Source organism: Pollicipes pollicipes, unplaced genomic scaffold (assembly GCF_011947565.3).
Source record: "Pollicipes pollicipes isolate AB1234 unplaced genomic scaffold, Ppol_2.1 Scaffold_7247;HRSCAF=8697_pilon_pilon_pilon, whole genome shotgun sequence".
Classification (NCBI taxonomy): Eukaryota; Metazoa; Arthropoda; class Thecostraca; order Pollicipedomorpha; family Pollicipedidae; genus Pollicipes; species Pollicipes pollicipes.
The window spans coordinates 81,080-103,806 of NW_023597045.1; the positions used below are offsets into that span (position 1 = coordinate 81,080).

Sequence of the window (22,727 nt, forward strand, 5' to 3'; positions counted from 1 at the left end):
GCATGCTAGCAGCCAGATGTATTTTTGCAGGAGTTGTTGTCGGGATACAGTGTGCAGATGATGCTTCCTCTAAGTTCGCTCGACAGCAGGTCGCACTATTCAATGATTTAGGATGCAATTGACACACGCACGACACAGCTGCGCCGACAAGGAATTCAGTCGTGTGGTATGTCCGGGCCAGACACACATCTCACCTCCAAGTGGAACAGCCGGCCCGACTCCTTGCTGAGGGACCCAATGGCCTTCACTACGCCCGTGTCCGGGTGGATTCGGAATGGGCCGTTGGCCGGCTGGTTTGTGAAGCTGAAAACGATCGCACACGTTACTGACGTTCGTTTGCAGAAAGAAACCGGCGTAAAAGCTGTGCACATGCGACCATACTGCTTTGAGGACTGTTTGCGATAACAAGCTGCTATAATCGTAGCGCATTTTATGTTTTCAATTAAGTTCGCAAGACGCAAGGTCAGCCGGATATGCCGCGAACCACTCTTAAACATCAGAGATGAGTCAACGTGAATATATATCACGTTAAGAGGAAAAGGGGATTTCGGCCCGTCGGCTATGCTGCAGACTGCAGAGTATTACTGCAGTGTCTGCACCTACTGCACTACGTCCCTCAAGACGATGGGGTAGGACCAGCGACTTGTCCATCAACACTGGGTTCCGGGCTGCCTCACAACGGTCTGATCTAGACCGAGGGACACCTCGCAGGGGGAGGGGGTGGGGACGGCTAGGCCCACACCGGCCGACCAGCCGGCGGCGGCACGCCCGCTGACCTGTAGCTGATCCGGCCGTTGGCGCCATCATCCTCATCGACGGCCGTCACGGTCAACAGTTCGGCGCCCTGGCGCGTGTGGGCCGGCACGCGCGCCGTGAACGGGTAGCGCGCCAGCACCGGCCGGTGGTCGTTGGCGTCCTCGATCGTCACGGTGACCGTGGCGCGCGTGGCGCGCGCGTTGTACTGGCCGCCGTCCATCGCCTGCACTTCGAACGTGTAGGTGGACTGGCGCTCCCGGTTGAAGGTGCTGCGGAGGATCAGGTGGGGTCCGAGCATCAGCAGGGCGCACACCGCAGCCACTCTGTTACAGCGTTGGCTGAGAAGTTGTCGTTTGTCTTGCAGATTACCGCATATGTCTGGTGAAAACGCGCAGGTAGGTGATAGCGAAAGTAATCTTCTACCACGCTCATGACATTGCTTGAATGAAAGGCCTAGGAAATGGTAACAACGGTTACAAAGCCTTTAATAAAACTGGTTCACCGAACGCTTCAGCTTGACGGAAGCTACACTTACTGACCACTGGAAAAACCAGTTGCCACCGGAAGCTTTAGAAGTACGCTTTGAAAGCAATGTGCATCATAACCACAGGGAGTTAAACGACATGTCATGCTTTGTGTGCCAAGTGTGCGAAAATACAACGCACTGCCCTGTTTCCAGGGGAAGAGGGAGGAGGTGCCTATTGCACCCGCTCACCCAGCCGTGGTGATCTTGCCGCTGTCGTTGTCGATGCGGAAGCGCCACTGGGTCTCGTTATTGATGCTGTAGGTGATGCGGCCGTTCGGCCCGCTGTCGTCATCCGTGGCCTTGACCGTAATGACGTCAGTGCCCAGGGCAGCGTCTTCGGCCACCTGGGCCTGCAACGGGCAGACGGAGGTTCAGCGAGGCTGCACAGGCCACCTTACTCTCGCTGGCTCAGAAGCCGGGCCACCATGACAGCTACGTTTCTTTTTTACTGCCCAGCATATCCACAGATGCCCCGTGTCACAAGATGAGCCCAATGAAAACGGAAATGTCCGCGTGCATAGTCAAAGCAGGAGCCGGGGAAAAATGTCCGAAGGAAATTTCTTCCCTCAAGGCCCCTTACGTTGAAATTGAAATAAACGCATAACTCATAAGCGTTGGGAACACTCACGAAGCCAAACGAGAACGACTTCGCAGAAAGACCATCACAGTCATAACACCCCAGAGACCTACACTAATAAGCAGCATATTTCCTGGAGCTGCGCCCCACACCGCTCGGCCGGCCCCGGGCAGGGCGCAGGCTGACCTGGTACTGCCGCCGCTGGAACACGGGGTCGTTGTCGTTCTGGTCCTGGACGCGCACGTGCAGGTCGCACGTGGCGCGCCGGGCCGGTGAGCCGCGGTCCTGCGCAGTCACCTCCAGCCGGTAGGCGTCGCGCACCTCCCGGTCCAGCGGTCTCACCGAGAGCGCGCCAGACGCCGTGTCCAGCGAGAACTTGTTGCCCACGTTGCCGTCTGCCGCAGAGACGCGCAAGTCATGGCATGATACACATATCTCGTTGACGAGGAATGTTCAAGCGCGGCAAGTCTGCTCGCTAGAAAAATGGCTGCAATAAAATTACGGCATTTTACGTGATATTTTTACAGCAGGCACGGCGCTACGCCGCAGATGTAGCCACGACGAAGTGCAGCTGCAGCGTTACCTCATAAAAAGCTGCAAAGCCGGGTACGAACTCTGCACCTTTCAAAAGGTCTTCAGGGGCCTTCAAAGGTCCTTTGCATCCGTATACATTTCCCCTCCGTTACCGTGTCGGCCCATGACGCCACACGTGGCCCCTAGCTGCCCCTCCCCTCACCGGTGATGCTGTAGATGATCTCGCCGTTCCTGCCGCTGTCAGCGTCCACGGCCACCACAGCGTGCACCACAGCCTGCTCGCTGTTCTCTGGCACGCGCAGCGGGTAGCAGGAGCCCCTGCGGCGGGTCAGGTCAGGTCAGGTCAGTGCTCCGCCGGCCCGTGACCACCGCCGGCCGGACTGGGGCCAGGAGGACGGCCCACGCCATCGAGCGGACGGCCCAGGCCGGACTGAGGCCGGGAGGACAGCCCAGGCCGTACTGGGGCCGGGAGGACGGCCCAGGCTGGACTTAAGCCGGGAGGACGGCCCAGGCCGGACTGAGGCCGGGAGGACGGCCCAGGCTGGACTGGGGCCGGGAGGACGGCCCAGGCCGGACTGGGGCCGGGAGTACGGCCCAGGCTGGACTTAAGCCGGGAGGACGGCCCAGGCCACCGGCCGGGCCACGGCGACTCGGAAGCTGCACTAGCGCAAGGCACAGGCAGGCGTCTGTCAGGACACGCTGACACGGCCGGCTGCGGTGCAAAGCTCACGGAGTGCACACTGGCCGCGACCGACGGCGACGTGCCGTGGTGCGGCGGTGCCGCACGGTGGCCAAAGCAGCGTCGGCTGACGGATCAAAACGAGGAAAGTTCCACATGCCAGCGGCCTGGCCTCATGGCAAGCTCTCAGGTGTGACTGAATTGGGCGACTTTGCTGGGACTGGAATGAGCATTAAACGGCACCAAACACCAAGCACCAAGACAGCACCAAACAACTCTTTAGGAAAAATACTCGTGTCATTCCCACCGGTATTAGCTGGGGAAAAAGTATTTCCTTCAAAAGCATACCGCACAACTACGAAGCAGCCATAAAGAGTGAGGGTGACCCAGTCCCCCAACTTTCTTGCGTAATCTAACAATGCGCCTATGGAGTTGCATGTAAACAACGACGTTTAATATTGAGATGCTCTTCCAATCGTTAATCTGTGGCTGGGCTGCTAAAACACGCGACGTCGCTGAAAATTTCCTGCGACAACTTGTTAACTAATGGGGCATATTTCTTGTAAGACATGGTACAAGAACGCACATCATTCCAAAACTTACTTGAACTCTGGTGAGTGGTCGTTCTCGTCGAGCACGCCGACGACGACGGTGGCGGCGTCGAGTCTAGGCGGAGTCGAGTCGAGGCGGGCGTACACGGTCAGCACGTGGGTGGCGTGCGTCTCGCGGTCCAGCCGCGCCGCCGTGCTCACCTCGCCCGTGCGCGCGTCCACGCGGAACATGTCGCCGGCCAGCCCGTCCGGAATGTGGTACGTCAGCCCGCCGTCGCCACCTGTCGGCAGCGCGTCGAAGTTCGCTCCGTACCTCCCGACGGGGCCGCAGCTGCGGCGCATTGTGCGCCCCCGCAGTCCATCCCACTCCTGCTATTGATGTGGGGTGATTTATGGCGCGGCGAGATAGCCCAAACGAACTTTTATTGCCGGGATTTGCATTCCAGGAGTCTTGCACACCGAGATTCTCGTGGCGTTGTAATGTAAATAGCGACCCGCTGCTGTGATCGCTGCTCACCCGCCGCTGTCCCGACCGCTGTCACGAACTCAACAGGGGCCGTTGCTCATCTTCGTCCGGAGTTCACCAGCAACAGCGGTCACCCAGTCCCGGCCAGAGCTCACCAGTGGCGGCTACCCGCCTTCGTCCAGAGCTCACCAGCAGCAGTGGTCCCTCCCTCTTGGCCAGGGCGCATCAGCAGCCGCTACCCACCCTCGTCCAGAGCGCACCAGCAGCCGCTGCCCATACTCGTTCGGAGTGCACCAGCAGCCGCTAACCACCCTCTTCCAGGGTGCACCAGCAGCGGCCACTCCCCTTCGTCCGAGGCGCACCAGCAACGGCCACTCACCCTCGTCCAGGGCGCACCAGCAGCGGCCACTCACCCTCGTCCAGAGTGCACCAGTAGCGGCCACTCACCCTCGTCCAGAGTGCACCAGCAGCGGCCACTCACCCTCGTCCAGAGTGCACCAGTAGCGGCCACTCACCCTCGTCCAGAGTGCACCAGTAGCGGCCACTCACCCTCGTCCAGAGTGCACCAGCAGCGGCCACTCACCCTCGTCCAGAGTGCACCAGTAGCGGCCACTCACCCTCGCCCAGAGTGCACCAGCAGCGGCCACTCACCCTCGTTCAGATCGTCGGCCGAGACGCGCACCACGAACGAGCCGATGGGCGACTTCTCGCTGACGTTGGCCCGGTACAGCGCGCGGCCGAACAGGGGCCGGCTGTCGAGCACAGGCTGCACAGTGACGCCAACGACAGTCGAAGTCTGCTGCATTGGCTGGCCGTGGTCTGAGGCCGTCACATTCAGCGCGAACTCCGTCTGCGACTGGCCGTCCAGGGGCTTGCCCACAGACAGCAGACCTGCGAGGCACAGGCGGCTGTCAACCCGTTGTGTTTTGTTGGCGCCGGGTCGGCCCGGCCGACGTCGCAACGTCTGCTGGCAATCGGGTGAAGAGAGTCAACCTAGCATGGGATGGTCACGCGGCAGCACTGTACCGTACGTAAAGATCACCGCAGACTTGGCTGGCGAGAAGGCCGGATGCCAGTTATTCAAAGTTCGTGGAAGTACCTGTTTTGAAAAAGCAGTACCAAGCATAACAAAGAACTTGGAGGAAAAACACTCAGCAAAGCACTCTTGCTCTTCTCAGGAAGTTCTCTGAACCCAAAACCACGCGTGCAAAGCATTCATTATCAAAATGTCAAGAGAAGAACACCGATGCCGCACATTTCTTACTTGGAATAAAGACAATGAGCGAATCACATACGTTACACAATACGCTTGTGGTATTGGTGGCGGTGGCGGCTCACTTCTTTCCACTATGACAAATCAAAACGCTCGATAGATTAGCAGCCACAATCTGGGTGTCTTCCTTCCCATAGTTGGCTTTTCTAAAGAAGGGCACACGTGGAGGACGCCGTTTCTCGCGACCGGAAATCGCCACGGCCCGCAATCCACCGCCAGCGCATTGTTGACAGCCGTGCGGTGGCCTGCTGCACCGACCAGTGGTTAGCCAAGGACTGGTCAGGCATTGCGGTTATGGCAACATGGGCCGTAACGACCTCCGCACAGACTAACGAGCTTAGGGAAACCGCATCCCGACGTGTTCCGCAATAAAGCCGAGGTTTATTGACGTTGCACTCGTTCACTAATGATGCGGCAAAGATGAAGCTTCGTGCACGGCTTCGCGGTCGCGCGCGGAAAGAGACAAAGTGTAGGGCGAATTGTACCATGCCTAGCTTTAGAGGTCAGACACACCATGCTTTCTTTGCGTTTGCCAGAGACATATCGTGAAAGAGCCCAATTGCAAAAAGTGTTAACGACGCCAGGCATTTTACCATGATCCTAAAGCTGAGTCTTTGGAAGCGGTTTTTTTACAACATGCTACGTTCCGAGCATTAGCTCGGTGTGCAGCCTGACTTGTCAGGGTGCGGCAGGATGCTGCCTGGCGTGTGCTATCACGCCGTGCCGGATCATCCAGTTCTCGGATGACGGCGATCACGGCATCATAGGCGCTCTGCAACTTCTGAGATCATGCTGTATTCAAAAGATCCCATGACTTGCAAGCAAATTTATGCCAGGAACGAGCATCAGAAGCCAAGGTCGGAGTCGGAGTCGTTCTGTTCTCTGTTTTGAGCAGATCCGTAAGCTATCTAGAGTAACTCTGTAACTAATGCGTGACCGCAAAAAGTCTTCTAAGTGGATGATATGAGCGCGAGCAGATTTATATTTACGTGACCGCAGAGATGTCGCCCGCGGCTCTGAGACCCACGACAACCAAAAGCCTGTACACAGATTGCCGGCGACCGAGACCACCTAGTCAGCACAGCACAGAGCTGGGCACGAATAACCATTGCAGTGGATGCGTTCTTAAAGCCCAATAACTTACTACCTCCGAGGGGAAACGGGAGGGGCGATCAGGCCACTCAGCGGCCCCACGTGCCGCCAGACTGCCTCGGGGACGGGGGAGGAAGTAGTCCACTCACCGGTCTCCTCATGCAGGAGGAACACCTGGTCCGAGTCGCCGTCCACGATGCGGTACGTGACGCGGCCGTTGTCGCGCGAGTCCTCGTCGACAGCGATCACGTGCAGCAGCGGATGGCCGACCGGCTCGTCGCGCTGCACGGTCAGGCCGGCGCCGCCGGCGCGCACGAACACGGGCGCGTGGTCGTTGACGTCCTCGACGATGATCTGCGAGGTGACCGAGGTGCTGAGGCGCGACTGCTCGTCCTCGCCCTGGTCCGTGGCCGTGACGATGATGGTGTACTCGGCGTGCTGCTCGTAGTCGATGGCGTCCCGCAGCGTGAGCGTGCCCGTGTACTGGTCGATGGCGAACGCCGGCTCTGGCGACTGCTGGCCCAGGCTGTACCTGAGGGGGGGGGGGGGACGGGTCTGTTAACACCAGCTCTGGCACTTCTGGCCCAGGCTGTACCTGAGGGTGGGGTGGGGTGGGGAGGTCTGTTAGTGGGGTAGTGGGGTGTTCTCTGAGATAGCTTCTAAGGCAATAAAGTTATTAAACTTACGATCAATTCAAATTTCATCGACCTAGGATCACATACGACGGTCAGACCGAGATCAAAACCAGCCTGATTTTTACCCGCGATTTTTTTGTATGGGGTAGCTTCTGGTGCTAATTTTGAATTCACTCATAACATGGACTGCAACAAAATTTTACATGGACTTCTTAAAGGTCAGTGTAGGTCACTGGCGTAAAATGACCCAGGTCAGTGTTTGATCTAAAGAACAGACCGCCCAGCGCCAACCCTGATACTTAATCCAACACAAAAATCACAACAATTTTTTTTTTGGTCACCTTGACGTAATCAAGAGTAAAATATGGTCAATGACCTTAAAATAGAGCACCAGTGACCTTTGGCTTAAAACAGGTATCTGGATTCAACGCGATTGCATGAGGAGGTCTGGGGACATTTTCAACACCAATATGAAGTTTGATCTTGTTTGACTTTCTTTGGCAGAAGGCCATAACCTAGGAATCTTAGATTTTAATGCAATACATTTCATGTAGAGGCTAATTCACCCCGTGAGTTTGGAATCTCTAGCCCTATTAGTTTTTGGGGATCTCGAGGGTCAAGTTGAGCCCCACCCGGGCGAGAGTATTCCAACGGACCCCCGGGCGAGTGCTGACGCGTGTTGTCTCGGTGCAAGGATGCCAGATAAGTCCTCAGTTCTTGGGCAGCCCTCCGATCGGCAGAGTCTCCACGACTGGCGCTGGCTGCTCCGATCGCCGTCGGGGTCGTCCCCGACCTTGACAGCGCAACATCGCGTGCTCGCGGCCGGGCTTCGGTCACCCGCGTCGGCTTCTGCTGCTTCGCGTCTAGCCACTGAAGCCGCTGGGACGGACTCCCGGACGAGGAAGCGATCCTCGGCGAAATCCAGCTCACGGCACGGATTACATGCGAGACGGTCGGCGGAGCCGGAGACAGCTGGACCGGGCACGCCCGCCAGCCTCCTCGGCAGACGACAGCGGCCCCAGAACCGGACAAGAGGGCCCGCGGCTACACAGACAGGACCCACGCCTCTCTGTGAAACGGCCTCCGCGGTGATGTCACGGCGGCACCAACTCGCACCGATCATCCATCGGTGGCCACCGACGCCGCAGCTCAGCGCAAACGTCAGTCCGGCTCCCGTGATGAATTATACCGGCAAACAAGCGGCCGCTCTATGCCGAGCGAGATTTGCATGTCGCATGAGCAGCTGCTTGGGCCCCGGCTACGGTGATGGACATTGTCGATTCTGGGTTTCGAAGAAATAAGACGTTTGATGGCCATATCGGTCACGGTCCCCGGAGCCCTCCCACTGAGTCGCCGATCAAAAGGCCCGACGATTTTCATCCCTCATTTTCAGTCAGTGCCAGACAAATCGCTGCATTCTTAACCGCATCGGTGTCATTGTGTACAGATGCACTGTAGATAAACTAAACGGCATCGCTATGCACCTGGTGCTTCTTGAGTGCAGCCTACAGAATGGATGCATGTTGTCCCAGGCTGTTCTAAGACTCCCAGGCCTCCGTAAGTGGGAGCACACGTTTTGCCACATACGCAGGCGATAGCATTGGTGATGGTTGGTCTGCTTCCCTGCCTTCGTCTCCACATCCTAGGCAAAGATCGTATCCGTTGACCCAAGCACTATTCCCCTAATCCGGACGTCATGGCAAAGCGGGTACCGAGAAGCTGCTTTTCGCAACGGGTACCGAGAAGCTGTTTCTCGCAATGCCCGCAATAATGGCTACCACCCTCGTCTGGAGAACTGCGAACACGCTTGATATGCGTGACCCCTGACACCCGCATCCAACACGAAATGTCGGCCCACCCAACCCCCTCATCTGACACTGTGTGTCGGTCCACGTGAATCACGCATCCGACACCGCATGTCAGCCCACCTGACACCGGACGCGACCCGCATCTGACACCGCAAGTGAGTCCACCTGACACCCGTACCCAACACCGCCTGTCGGCCCACCCGCGCCTTTATCTGACGCCGCGTGTTTACGCACCCGACTCCCGCTTTCGACGCTGCGTGTCGGTTCATCTGACACTCTTGTCTAGCACCGCATGTCAGTCCCTCTGGTATACACATCTGACATCGCGTATCGTCCCCCTGACGCCCTTATCTGACACCACGTGTCGGCTCACTTGACGCCCGCAATTGACACCGCGGGCCGGCTCACCTGACACCCACATGTGACACCGCGTATCAGCGTACCTGACAATGCCGTCGGGGCCGCTGTCGCTGTCCGTGGCCGTGAAGTTCCAAACAGCTGAGCCGGGCGCCAGATCCTCGGCCACAGAGAACAGGATCAGGTCCTCGGCGAAGGAGGGAGCGTTGTCGTTTACGTCCTGCACCAGCACGGTGACGGCTACCTCACTGTTCTGCGGGTTTGTGGCGCTGGCATCGACGGCCGAAATTTGCAGCTGGTACTCGGAGGCCATCTCGTAGTCCACCTGGCGGCGGCGACACGCACTTGCGTCAGACGCCGGGATGGAGACCCAGGAGTCCAGACACGTGTTCAATTCAGCCGCCGGAGCAGCGAGTCACGACACGCGCTCATGTTAGGCGCCGTGACGGAGTGTCATGACACGTACTCGTGTTAGCCACTGGCGCAGAGTGTCATGACTCGCGGGGGCTCCGATGGAGCCGCCGGTGCCGGCCCTTCCCGGCTCTCACTCGCGGTCCGTCTGTTGCCATGGCGACCATGCTGTTCAGCTGCCACCGGGATGAGACGCCACTCATGTGGGCCGTCCGGGTTCAGTAGTTTACTGACAAACACGCCAAAAAAACGCCTTCCTGCCTGCGATGGACGTGGCGATGGCAAAGATCAGAGTTATCGTCTTCGATATTAGAGCCTTGACGAATATAGACGGAATCCCATTGAAACACCTACCAAAGTGAATGATTTTTGATCATGCTCGTCTTTATAGCTCTGCTGGCGAAAACCGTTCGTTGATTTAGCCTGCAGATATTTTTTGACTAGTATGCCTTGGAAGCCTCTGAGCAAAAGTGATTGTTGGGGATATTCGCGATTTCTCAATTCCAGACGTCCTTGTATCAATTCCATCTAACACTGTTTGACAACACTGGATTAGTCGGCAATAAAACGGACAATCTTCTGATCGAAGCAGTAAGCTTTTCGGAGAGTTGAAAATGTTTACCAGTGCTGAAGGCGGTTTGCAATTCACGAAGAAAAAGCGGTGCAACGGTTGATGTCGCTCATTCTATACTACCCAGTCACTGGCAGTCCATTACAAGCACATCCCGTAATCCACGTCCCATCCATCGACGGCGCCGGTCGTGCTTCGAGTGCATCTGATGTTAACACAACCCCAGTCTTCACACAACTGAGCCCAGACAGAGCAAATGCCAGGCCCTTACATTTCGTTTTCGTCACGGACCCTGTCACTGTGACGTTCTATCCAGGCTGAAGACATCACGCCGGAGGCGTGGCTTCGGCAGTGGTCCCCTTCGCCACCAGCACAGTGCGGGGCTCTCGCTCACCTCTCGCGTGGTGATGAGCGCGCCCGTCGCCCGGTTGATGTCGAATGTGTCGTTGAGGTTGCCGCTGAGGATGGTGTAGGTGACGCGGCCGTTCTCGCCGGCGTCCCGGTCAATGGCCTCCACCATGCCGACCTGACGGACAGCACCGTGTCCTGTCACACGCTCCTGGACGCTTGATTAATTACGCGGCCGACGCCGCATTTCGGACGTCAGCTCCACGACAGTTGCATGCGGACATTTCTGCAAATGGATGCCTGCACTGGCGAGAATGCAGTTGGTTCGGAGGACAGCATGCCGCGCGGTTCTCTGCGATGCAAGCCATGGCGCGCTGCTGGCGGTGGCGTTCGAACGCCAGGCTTCTGCTAACGACCGCGATATTTTCGGGGGCAGGGCAGCGCAATTACGTGCACAATGTCCGCGTTCGCAATGCGAGGCAGGATTATCAGATGGGTAGCGTGGATCGCTGACATGCGACTTCTAGTACAAGTTCACGGAAGCGGATGGAGTCGTCGTCCTGTGAGTGACCGGCGCAGCACGTCATTTACAGGATGTGACTGACCGGCGCAGCATGTCACTCACAGGATGTGAGTGACCGGCGCAGCACGTCACTCACAGGATGTGACTGACCGGCGCAGCACGTCACTCACAGGATGTGACTGGCCGGCGCAGCACGTCACTCACAGGATGTGACTGACCGGCGCAGCACGTCACTCACAGGATGTGACTGGCCGGCGCAGCACGTCACTCACAGGATGTGACTGACCGGCGCAGCACGTCACTCACAGGATGTGACCGACCGGCGCAGCACGTCACTCGCAGGATGTGACTGACCGGCGCAACACGTCACTCACAGGATGTGAGTGACCGGCGCAGCACGTCACTCACAGGGTGTTAATAATCACGTTAACAATCGCCAACGCGATAGGTCGGCGCCACAGCGCGATCACACGCAGCGGATTGGCCAGTGGCCCCACCTGGAAGCCAATCGGCGAGTTCTCCCGCACGGTGAACGACAGGCTAGAGGTGGTGAAGGTGGGCGAGTTGTCGTTCAGGTCCAGCACGTTGATGGTGAGGGGGTGGCTGGCCTGCCGAGCCGGAGCGCCGCCGTCCCGTGCCACTACCTCCAGCCGGTACACCGCCTTCGCCTGGGACACAAGCACACCTCCAGCTGCTGAGTCTGCGCTCATCCGTTTCACAGGTTCGCTGACACCCCAGCTGCACAGCAGGCCCGCCAGTGCCAGGCTAGTGCCAGTCGGCAGGTCACGCCAGCACGCGGCTGACCTGACAACGCGCCGCTGGCAGTCCCACGAACTCACGCTGGCAGGCCTGCTGGCAGGCGGCGGCGGCCTGCGGCATGCATGACCGAACGTTGGCGGCAGGGCCGTTCCGATTCCAGCTCGCTATGGCATATGGCTGGGACTGCTGGGACCGAACGTCGGCGGCAGGGCCGTTCCGATTCTGGCTCGCTACGGCATACGGCTGTGACTGCTGTGACCGCACGCCGGCGGCAGGGCCGTTCCGTGCGCACATCGCGCACGGTTGGCAGTCCAGATGGCGCACGTCCGAGCTGGTGGGCGTACCTCGTGGTCCAGCACCCGGGTGGTGGAGATGACGCCTGTGACCGAGTCAATGCTGAACGCACCGTCCACACCCGCGTCCACACCTGCAAGAGGTCACAACGGTGTCGTCATTGGCATGCAACCGCCTATTCAGGCGGGTTGGATTTGAAAATGCTCTGTGCATACTCTTACAGAAGACCGGTCATGCTGTTCATACATACATATTTACAGCTGAGGTGGCAGAAAATCACTATGCGCGTAGAGTGGCTCTTATCTTCCAGTTCCAGGAGTGCAAGACACAGGAATGTACGGCTATCGAGCCCCACCCACCGGCCTCCCCTCCGTGTCACTGCCGAGGACCACCCAGACGGATTGCCCGTTTGCCGGCGCTAATGGTCCGCGGTCAGCCGGCACCTGAACACGGACAGCCAGCAAACGCTCCACGCGGGCCCGAGATAAGCCGACAGCAGCCACTCATAGGCCTCATGTCGACACTGCACACCGGCCTGAGATTTGTGTCCTATCACCGACTGATGGCCGTCTCTGCAACAGTCAGGTGCCAAAGCCCGCACTGGGATTTGTGATCACGTGAGCCAGGGGCTGGAATGGCCTACTGCATACATGCTCACTCATTTACCGTTGTGTCATAATGAAAAGAAATCAGATGTTCGATAGAAATCATTGAAAGCACCCGGACCTGAGCATAACCGCACGCCATATCTCCAATCCCGATCTCTATGGGCTACTGGTTTGAATATCAGCACATAGCAACAGTCCCACTGGTCGCGCGGTATGCATTTAGCCCTCGTTATCTCCGCCAATTGTGGTGGGTCTGCACCAACAACGTCAACATTGGACGCCGCCGCTCGCTGCACACACGTAGCCCATAGCTTGCCTTCACAGGCGGCTCTGCGGGTCCCCGCCCGCTACCGGAACTCGAGCCGGCACCACCCCTCCCCGCCCCCTCCTGAGGCGCCCGCGACTCTCCCGACGCCGGCTGTGGGCGTGCCTCCCCGTCCCCTCCAGAGGCGCCCGCGACTCTCCCGACGCCGGCTGTGGGCGTGCCTCCCCGTCCCCTCCAGAGGCGCCAGCGACTCTCCCGACGCCGGCTGTGGGCGTGCCTCCCCGTTCCCTCCAGTGGCGCCCGCTGCTCTCCCAGCGCCGGCTGTGGGCGTGCCTCTCACCCCCTACGGCGGCCCCCGCGGCTCCCCCATCGCCGGGCCATAGGCGTGCCTCCCCGCCCCCTCCAGTGGCGCCCTCGGCTCACCCGGCGCCAGACTGTAGGCGATGGAGGCGTTCTGGCCCAGGTCAGCGTCGGTGGCGTGCACCTGGACCACCTCGGAGCCAGCCTGCTGCTCCTCGCGCACGCTGATGACGCCGTCCAGCGGTTCCACGAACTGCGGCTCCGAGTCGTTGTCGTCCAGCACGCGGACCTGCGGCGCACGGAGACGGTCAGTGGCCGGATCCACGCGGTGCTCCTTCCCGCTGAGCAGTGCACCGCAGACCTGCGGCGCGCGGGGCTGACCAGCGGCTGGATCCGCGCGGTGCTCCCTCCCGCTGACCAAAGCACCGCAGACCTGCGGCGCGCGGAGCTGACCAGCGGCCGGATCCACACCTGTGCTTCCGCCTGCTGACCAGTGCGCGGGTGGTGAGCTGTAACGTTCAGCGTGCTACGCACGACGCTCAATCGACGCCTGCACGTGGCGGCTGGACACGCAGTCTGGGGTGGATGAGTGTGCTGAAGCGTGCCAGCCAGTGGGTTCAGGGCTGGAAAGCCGCTCCAGACTCGACGGGGTGGCGTCAGCGAGCTGTGAGGCCGCAACAATTATCATGTTGTGGTGCGGATGGAGTGACAAATCATAATGCTCCCGCATCGAAAAAGATCCAATATGACGGAGCAAGGTGGTGTGAAAGTCTGTGCGTGCACACAGATGGTCAAAACCGTCGACACACCGTAAGTGTGGAACGCGTGCCTGTTGACGCCCAGTGGCAGTCGCGACGGATGCATTCTAGAGCAAACCTGATGATCATCACACTTATCCTAACTCCACCCGACGCAACACGAGGCCGGCACGTCGCGGTGAATGTGCCAGCGCCAGTGTCGTTACCTTGACGAGCGCGGAAGAGTGGCGCGGTGGGGAGCCGTCGTCAGAGACATCTACCGAGAACTCGTACAACTCGATCAGCTCGCGGTCCAACTCGGCGGCTGTTCTCACGGCGCCTGAGGACAACACAACGTTGGTCGTCATGGTACTTATTGACGTATTTGGCAGCTTTCATCAACTGAAACCCTTAGGAACCTGCCCAGAGGTGGGTGAGCCGAACACGTCTGTTTAAGCCTATTGTTTCCATGCGTCACCATGATGCCGATGCCGAACACTCCTAAAAATCTGGATGGTCAATGGACGATACCCTACCCCCCTCCCCGTCCTTCTTCCGACATTCATGTTGATCCTGATACGCTCCTTAATGTGAGCCGAAGCCAGTGAAAGCTCACGCTTTGAATTTCGAGCCAACACCCATCAATTGAGAGACCAGCAGCTTAAGCCGTCTGTGCTCCTACGAGTGTCAATACAGCAATACATGCAAGCAAGGAAACCAGTAGAACATCAGCCGCACACACTCACGCACACAGACGCCACAGATTACGAACAGCTCGCCGTGACTTGTCAGGCTCCTTCCCAGGCGCACGTTCGCACCAGCAACCCCCGTGAGGGTCCTCCCCGAACCCTCTCGGGCCGAGGTGGTGACGGCTGCCGGCTTTGGCGGATCGGTGACGCGGTGCTCCAGGCCGCTGGCGGGAGGCGCGCTGGCTGAGCCGGCGCCGGCGGGCCATCCGCTCGCACTCCGCTCGGCTTCGGCTCGCCAGTGTCACCCGGTTTTTTACGACAGTAAGCCGCGGTCGCAGTCTGATGGCCCGATAAGCCAACGCGACTGAGACGAGGCCCCGACCGGTCGGCCAGCGCTGTCCAGCATTCCGACGATCGGTACTTCTACCCAGTGACTGTTATGGCACAGATCAGCATGCTGAACAGGAGCAATGGGTGCCGATGAGGATGCTTAACCCTTGAGTGGGCACACTCCGCGGCTTGGAACGGCTGATCTCGAAGGCGATTATCTAAGTTGTCAATCACCAGGAAGCATCGCCAGTGGTGCACGATCTTAGAGACGTATAAAAACGTTCAAATGCACAGTACGGAATCACATGACGAGAAACAAATGCATTCAGGCTTCAAGCCGTTTATCAGCCTCGCTTTTGCCCGGATGCTACACGCATGAGGCGTGCTCTCCTGGTGAGCTGGATAGTGCGTGATGCACGTTCGTGGTCTTGTGATCGGGCAGGCACCAGCTGACCCTGTGCCTCATCACGAGACAAATCGCGCGCCGCATCAGCGGTGAAGGGAGCCTCCAGCGTCTCCAGGCAACACCGTGCACGGGACTCCTGCTATTTGCGTCGGCATGCCAGAAATAATCGCCTCATCACTTGACACCCATTGACACCGCATAGTAAACGATGCAGCATTTGCAGCGCTACGCTCCACCTGTAACCTGTGCATTTCTGTGGCCGATGGTCATTGTCTATCTCGAACCACCACACCACACACGACTCTTCAAGTGAGAGCAGCCAGCGTCACACGGATATCCCCATCTGCGCGTCCCTTTCCCCCCTACCCCCGCCGAGCGGCCTCAGCGGGCCCGACCGCCCGCCTCGCCAGGCGGCTGTCTCCCGCCCCAAGCCCGGCCGCCGGCTGCAGCGCGCCGGCCGGTGAGGACGCTGCGCCCCGCCCGGCCGGAGCGCCGCCACGCTCCGCTGGCGCCTGCCGGCGACACTCAGCCGTGCTTAGCGAGATGGCCGCGACAGTTGTGGTGTCGAGTCGGCGCGGATTAATCACACTCCGTCGCCGAGTGAAGTGTCCGGAGCGGACTGGGCTGGCGACGCGCAACCATCTGCGGTCGACGCGGTGCGACACCGACACCTTGTAACCTGCTTAGGCCGGCTTAGTGCGCGAGCCCTGCGCTGCGTCGAGACCCGGTGGCCGCGCGCGTTCCGGGCCCTCCAACGGAGCCTGTGCCACGTCACAGGACAGCATTCCGACATTGGCCGCAGCCCTTGCAGGCCAGGCGGCGGCGCTCGCCGGCATCTGTCGCACGCGGTGTATTCGGACAGCGTGTTGACGCGGTTGAGGGTGAGTTGATGGAGCGTCCCAAACCCGAGTGTGTGTGTGTGTGTGTGTGCGTGTGGGGGAAGGGGTGCCTGACTGTGTGTGTGGGAAGGGGCGGGGGGGGGGGGGGTGCTGCGGTTCTCAGTGAGGGTTGGGCGGAGCGCCACTAACCTGTGCGAGACATGGCAGGAGCGCCGCTGCCAAGAGAGGCCGCGGGCGGCCCTGACTGGGCGGGGGACAGACGGAGCGTCGCTGACCTGCGTATGGCGAGGGTGGGGTTGGGTGCGTGAGGCGTGAGGAACGCCACCGACCCGCAGATGCGGCGCGGTGGGCGGAGCAGCACTGACCTGTGCGCGGGTCCACCCGGAAGCTGCCGTTGGCCGGGCTCAGGCTGTAGCGGAGCGAGGCGTTGGCGCCCAGGTCGCGGTCCGTAGCCGACACTGAGCCGAGCGCCACGCCCACCGCCGAGTTCTCCGACACGGCGAACTCGTACGTCTCGTTGCTGAACTCGGGCGCGTGGTCGTTGACGTCGAGCACGCGCACGACCGCGCGCGCGCGCGCGCTCCGCTCCGGCGTGCCGTTGTCGGTCACCTGCACGGTGAGGCGATGAAGATCGACCGTCTCGCGGTCCAGCTGGCCGCGCAGGTACACCCAGCCGCTGTTGGGGAAGATGCCGAACAGCTTGCTGGGCGACTCGACCAGCCGGTACGTGAGGCGCGCGTTATTGCCCGTGTCGGCGTCCGTGGCCGTCACCTGCAGCACCTGCGCGTTCACGTCGAGGTCCTCGCGCACGGCCACCTCGTACTCATCGAGCTCAAACGCCGGTGCGTTGTCGTTGAAGTCTTGCACGTCGATGTGCAGCGTGAGGTTGGCTGAGAGCGGCGGCGAGCCCATATCCGTGGCGGCGATCACCAGCTCGTACTCGCGCCGCCGCTCGTAGTCGACCGGCTTGGCCAGCGAGAGCGTGCCGTCGCGCGCGTTGATCGCGAACGCGTCATCCGGGTTGCGCAGCAGCCGGTAGCGCACGCGCCCGTTGTCGCCCGAGTCGAGGTCGCGCGCGTGCACGGCGTAGATGGCCGTGCGCAGCTCGGCGTTCTCCGGCAGCGAGAGCGTCGCCTCGAGCGACTCGAACTCGGGCACGAAGTCATTGACGTCGCCGATGGTCACATTCACCTGCGGGCAGAGGCGGCGTCAAGGTGCAGGGCAAGGCGGCAAAGGCGCGTATGGTCAAGGGCTGAGGCAAAGGGCAGGTCAAGGTCAAGGGCTGAGGCAAAGGGTAGAGGCGCGTAAGGGGCTGAGGTAGAGTAGATGTCGCGTCAGGGTCTAATGTAGAGTGGGCGTCGCGTCAGGGTAAAATGTAGGGCAGGTGTTGCGTCAGGATCAATGGTAGAGCAGGTGTCGCGTCAGGCTCTAAGGTAGAGCAGGTGTCACATCAGGGGCTGGGGCAGGGCACAGGTGTCGCGTCAGGTTCTAAGGTAGAGCAGGCGTAGCGTGAGGGCAAAAGGTAGAGCGGGTGTTTCACCAGGATCTGTGGTAGAGCAGGTGCCGCGTCAGGCTCTAAGGTAGAACAGGTGTCATATCAGGGGCTGGGGTAGGGCACAGGTGACGTCAGGGTCTAAGGTTGAATAGGTGTCACATCAGGGACTGGGGCAGGGCACAGGTGACGTCAGGGTCTGAGGTTGAACAGGTGTGACATCAGGGGCTGGGGCAGGGCACAGGTGACGTCAGGGTCTAAGGTCGAACAGGTGTGACATCAGGGACTGGGGCAGGGCACAGGTGACGTCAGGGTCTGAGGTTGAACAGGCTTCACACTAGCGCCTGATGTAGGAGACAGCAGCGATATTAACGGCGGCTGTCAACGCCTGATGCATGAGGACAGGTGCTGGCCAATCTATAACAAGGCGTTTGACAGCGCTGCTCCGGCTGATAACAATAATGGCCTGCAGTAACTCCCGAATGTACCTTGTTCACTTAAACAAACAAGGGTAGATAACCGCTCGCTATTTGATCGCCTTGATGGAATTCTTCGATCGGTCCAGCAATGAAGAGAATGCCATTTTGCCTCGCGGTTGATGCCTAACGAAGACAACAACAAAAAAACAGAACAAACGGAGGCATTGGCTCCAGTTATTCTAGTCTTCCCGCTAGTTCAGTGACATGTACAAAGCGATTAGTCGCACAAACGCGACGTTTCTTTGCAGCGTTCTGCACCGCCTGGCTGCATCGCAAAGATGGACGTAACCCAATCAACCGACGGGCTTCACCAAGTGAAGTGCAGGCGACGGTGATCGGATAAAGTGCAGATGACGGTGATCAGATAAACCACGCAGAAATAACAGAGTGAACCGAAAAGGACACGCCGAATGAACCAGACGCACTTTACCGAATCAATCAACGTCAAGGAAAAATCGCATTGGCAGGCTGGTTTTGTCAGATGACTGCGTTGCAGTGGTGCGGTTTGGCGCGCCAACGTGCTCCAGGGTCACTGACCTGCACGGACCCGGCTAGAAGTGTCTGTGGTGGCGCTCCCGCTCCCGCTCCCGCTGCCCTGCGTGTGACCGTAGGTGGGGGGGCCGGCCCGACATGGCCACTGGCCTGCGTGTGACCGTAGGTGGGCGGCCGGCCCTACATGTCGACTGACCTGCGTGTGACCGTAGGTGGGGGGCCGGCCCGACATGGCCACTGGCCTGCGTGTGACCGTAGGTGGACGGCCGGCCCGACATGTCGACTGACCTGCGTGTGACCGTAGGTGGGGGGCCGGCCCGACATGTCGACTGACCTGCGTGTGACCGTAGGTGGGGGGCCGGCCCGACATGTCCACTGACCTGCGTGTGACCGTAGGTTGGGGGCCGGCCCGACATGTCGACTGACCTGCGTGTGACCGTAGGTGGGGGGCCGGTCCGACATGTCCACTGACCTGCGTGTGACCGTAGGTGGGGGGCCGGTCCGACATGTCGACTGCCTGCGTGTGACCGTAGGTGGGGGGCCGGCCCGACATGTCGACTGACCTGCGTGTGACCGTAGGTGGGGGGCCGGTCCGACATGTCGACTGACCTGCGTGTGACCGTAGGTGGGGGGCCGGTCCGACATGTCGACTGACCTGCGTGTGACCGTAGGTGGGCGGCCGGCCCGACATGTCCACTGACCTGCGTGTGACCCTAGGTGGGCGGCCGGCCCGACATGTCGACTGACCTGCGTGTGACCGTAGGTGGGCGGCCGGCCCGACATGTCGACTTACCTGCGTGTGACCGTAGGTGGGGGCCGGTCCGACATGTCGACTGACCTGCGTGTGACCGTAGGTGGGCGGCTGGTCAGACATGTCGACTGACCTGCATGTGGCCGTAGGTGGGCGGCTGGTCAGACATGTCGACTGACCTGCGTGTGACCGTAGGTGGGCGGCCGGTCCGACATGTCGACTGACCTGCGTGTGGCCGTAGGTGGGCGGCCGGCCCGACATGTCGACTGGCCTGCGTGTGACCGTAGGTGGGCGGCTGGTCAGACATGTCCACTGACCTGCGTGTGACCGTAGGTGGGCGGCCGGCCCGACATGGCCTGCACGTTGAGTAGTACAGACGTGTGGGTCTCGTGGTCCAGCCGGGTGGCGGTCCGAATCACACCCGACTGCGGGTCGATGGCGAACGAGCCTTCCGGATCGCCCGTGTAGATGCTGTAGCTGACCTCTCCGCCTGTGACGTCACCAACAAGGCCAGTTGACCACAATTCTTCCAGACGCCCAATGCAGCCCTACCGACCAAAGGCCTGCGCAGACAGCGCGTCAGCAGAGACACAATTAACGAGGCTAGGGATAGCTCTCGGTTTGATGGGCCACGCAGCCCCCAGTTGCGCCAAGCTTAGAGACACTCTCTAGGTCAGTTGTTAAAAATATTGGCTTAACTTGGACTTGATTTGGCGATCAAATGACAGTTACGGTGGATTACGGTGAGTCGTTATCTGTTTAAAAGAAGCCGATGCGACACCTTACCCTGCTGAGCTTATGGTCACGATGCTTTATTGCACGGTCACGAACAATAGATAACAAAGTGGTTTGGGCAGCAGGAATCGGTCCACACGAAGCTCACGCGTGCAATGAATTAGCAGCTTCTCAATCTTGTTTTTTGCATTCTAACAGTGAGATTACAGCAAGCTGCTATCAAGAGTATGCCAGGCTTTTGTTATTCGAATCGGAGATTTGTGTGTATGCCAAGAAGCTTAAACATATCGTAACGGGTTAGATGCTTCATCTGCTCATCTGTTTCATCCGACCGTGAATGACAGGTTTATACTGTAAGGCTGCTGATATATAATATGATTCATATGATAGGTAAGGTCATTCTGGACCACACACCAGGGACTCTGAACAAGGCTGGAACCTCAGGGCCCGAACCTCACGCCGATGACGCCCTACTGTGGCGCTGAAAGGGCTCACAAAATTTGATTACGGAAGTTTATAAGAATTTACAACTGCTTCATTCGTAAAATTCCTGCCATAGGAGGGGAAATATCACCTAGAAACAAAGATGCCGCCCTCCCCAATCCCTTTCGCCGAGTAGCACCACCTATCAGCGGCAGATATGCGTCGCGCCAGCGCAGACAGCTTGCAGACTTGTAGCCAGGTCTGGGGCCCAGACGCTTGGCCCCAGAACCCCAACCCCTGACTTCTGGCCTCTCACCTAAAACCACTGACCTCTGGCGATTGGCCCGTCACCTGTAACCCTTGACCCCTGGCTTCCGGCTCCTGGCTCCTCGTCTCCGTCCGCCGACCGGCCGACCAAGAAACCCTTGACCCCTGGCTCCTGGCTCCTCACCCAAGACCCTTGACCTGGACCCCTGGCCAATGACCCGTGACCCCTGGCTCCTGGATCCTCACCAAGACCATTGACCTGGACCACTGACCAATGATCCGTGACCCCTGGCTCCTGGCTCCTCATCCAAGACCCTTGACCTGGACCACTGACTAAGGACCCGTCCACCCCCGACTCCTGGCTCCTCACTCAAGACGCTTGACCTTACCACCTGACCAATGACCCGTGACCCTGGTTCCTGCTCCTCATCCAAGACCCTTGACCTGGACCACTGACCAATGACCCGTGACCCCTGGCTCCTGGGTCCTCACCCAAGACCCTTGACCTGGACCACTGACCACTGACCCGTTACCCTCGGCTCCTGAGTTCTGGCTCCCTGTCGTCAGCCGCTAACAGCCGGCCGCTGACCGCTGACCGCCAGCGTCCTTCGCCTCTGACCTGTCTGGCCGGCGGCGGCCCGCACGGCGCCGACCTCCGAGCGGACGGCGGCGTCCTCGCTCACGGCGAACAGGTAGCGGGCGCGCTCGAACTCTGGCGGCCGATGGCGGCTGTCGGTGACGCTGAGCGCTAGCCGGGCCGCCTCCAGCGAGCGCAGGCCGCCGCCGTCCGTCGCCTCCACCTCCAGCTGGTGCTCCGTCGGAGAGGCGCTCAGCGGCCCCGTTACGAACACCTGTCGGGAGGTGGGCAGGCCGACCTCAGTGCCACGCTGGCGTGTCCCGCTTTCCCGACGAGAGGTGAGGTCTCACCCGGCTGGTGCTGTCCCCGAAACAAGAGTGAGCTACCTGGTCAGAGTTCATGTTGCCCACAACACAAATGACTCATGTAGCAACGTCTGCACAAAAGCCGGCACTAGCGTCAGCGTCGGGAACTCATGCCTGCTTTTAGCTGCATGAGCAGGTAAAAGCGACCGGCATTGACATGGCAGCAGCGACATGAGCAGCGCGCAAAATGCTGCAGCATTGCAACCTCTTAATCCCCTCTGTCTGCCAACGGCCACCGCCACCGCCGTCTGCCCACGTTTCCACCACAGCGCAGCGGCCGCCCAGCCACACGCCGACCACCTCCTGCGTCCCAGCAGACGACCCCTGCGTGCGCGCGCCAGCCCCTCCACGCATCGCCGTGCGCCTCACCTCGCCAGAGTCGGGGTCGATCCGGAACAAACCCTTGCCGTTGCCGCGCACGATGTCGTAGCGGACGCGGCCGTTCTGCGCCGCGTCGGGATCGGTGGCGGCCACGACCACCACGGGCGCCGCGCTGACCTCCTCGCGGCGCACGCTGACCTTGTACTGGCGCGGGTAGAAGGTCGGACGGTTGTCGTTGACGTCCGTGACCTGGACCTTCACCATGGCGGTCGTGCTCAGGCCACCTGGTGGGGGAAGGCACATGGTGGTGACTTCTGGGAAGTCCGAAATCTCGTGCTCCGGCGCCACCGGGGCTGATGCTGTGCGCGACACAACGGTGGGCTACGACACCATAGGGAAACAATCACCCTCGACTGGTATTCGGCTGCTCACGAGGTGGACGAATGTTGCATGACGGAGGAAATTTATCCTGCGATGAACACGTTTCTTAT

The 22,727-nt window shown here is 59.9% G+C and overlaps 1 protein-coding gene across 1 annotated transcript in view; it reads right to left on the minus strand.

Annotated features, from left to right (window-relative positions):
* LOC119110902 (protein dachsous) overlaps nt 1–22,516 on the minus strand; it is a 28,960-nt gene extending 6,444 nt beyond the window's left edge. Inside the window, exons 1-18 of the mRNA XM_037234778.1 lie at nt 22,285–22,516; nt 21,593–21,824; nt 19,866–20,038; nt 16,700–17,525; nt 14,298–14,410; nt 13,457–13,622; nt 12,211–12,293; nt 11,605–11,775; nt 10,631–10,762; nt 9,341–9,579; nt 6,604–6,986; nt 4,741–4,980; nt 3,676–3,904; nt 2,596–2,711; nt 2,046–2,254; nt 1,472–1,632; nt 777–1,025; nt 195–303 (exon numbers count right to left, since the gene is read on the minus strand). Coding sequence (XP_037090673.1) covers nt 195–303; nt 777–1,025; nt 1,472–1,632; nt 2,046–2,254; nt 2,596–2,711; nt 3,676–3,904; nt 4,741–4,980; nt 6,604–6,986; nt 9,341–9,579; nt 10,631–10,762; nt 11,605–11,775; nt 12,211–12,293; nt 13,457–13,622; nt 14,298–14,410; nt 16,700–17,525; nt 19,866–20,038; nt 21,593–21,824; nt 22,285–22,500 — 4,047 coding nt within the window. The 5' untranslated portion in view covers nt 22,501–22,516. The remainder of the gene's footprint in view (nt 1–194; nt 304–776; nt 1,026–1,471; nt 1,633–2,045; nt 2,255–2,595; nt 2,712–3,675; nt 3,905–4,740; nt 4,981–6,603; nt 6,987–9,340; nt 9,580–10,630; nt 10,763–11,604; nt 11,776–12,210; nt 12,294–13,456; nt 13,623–14,297; nt 14,411–16,699; nt 17,526–19,865; nt 20,039–21,592; nt 21,825–22,284) is intronic.
* Nucleotides 22,517–22,727: the final 211 nt, after the last annotated feature.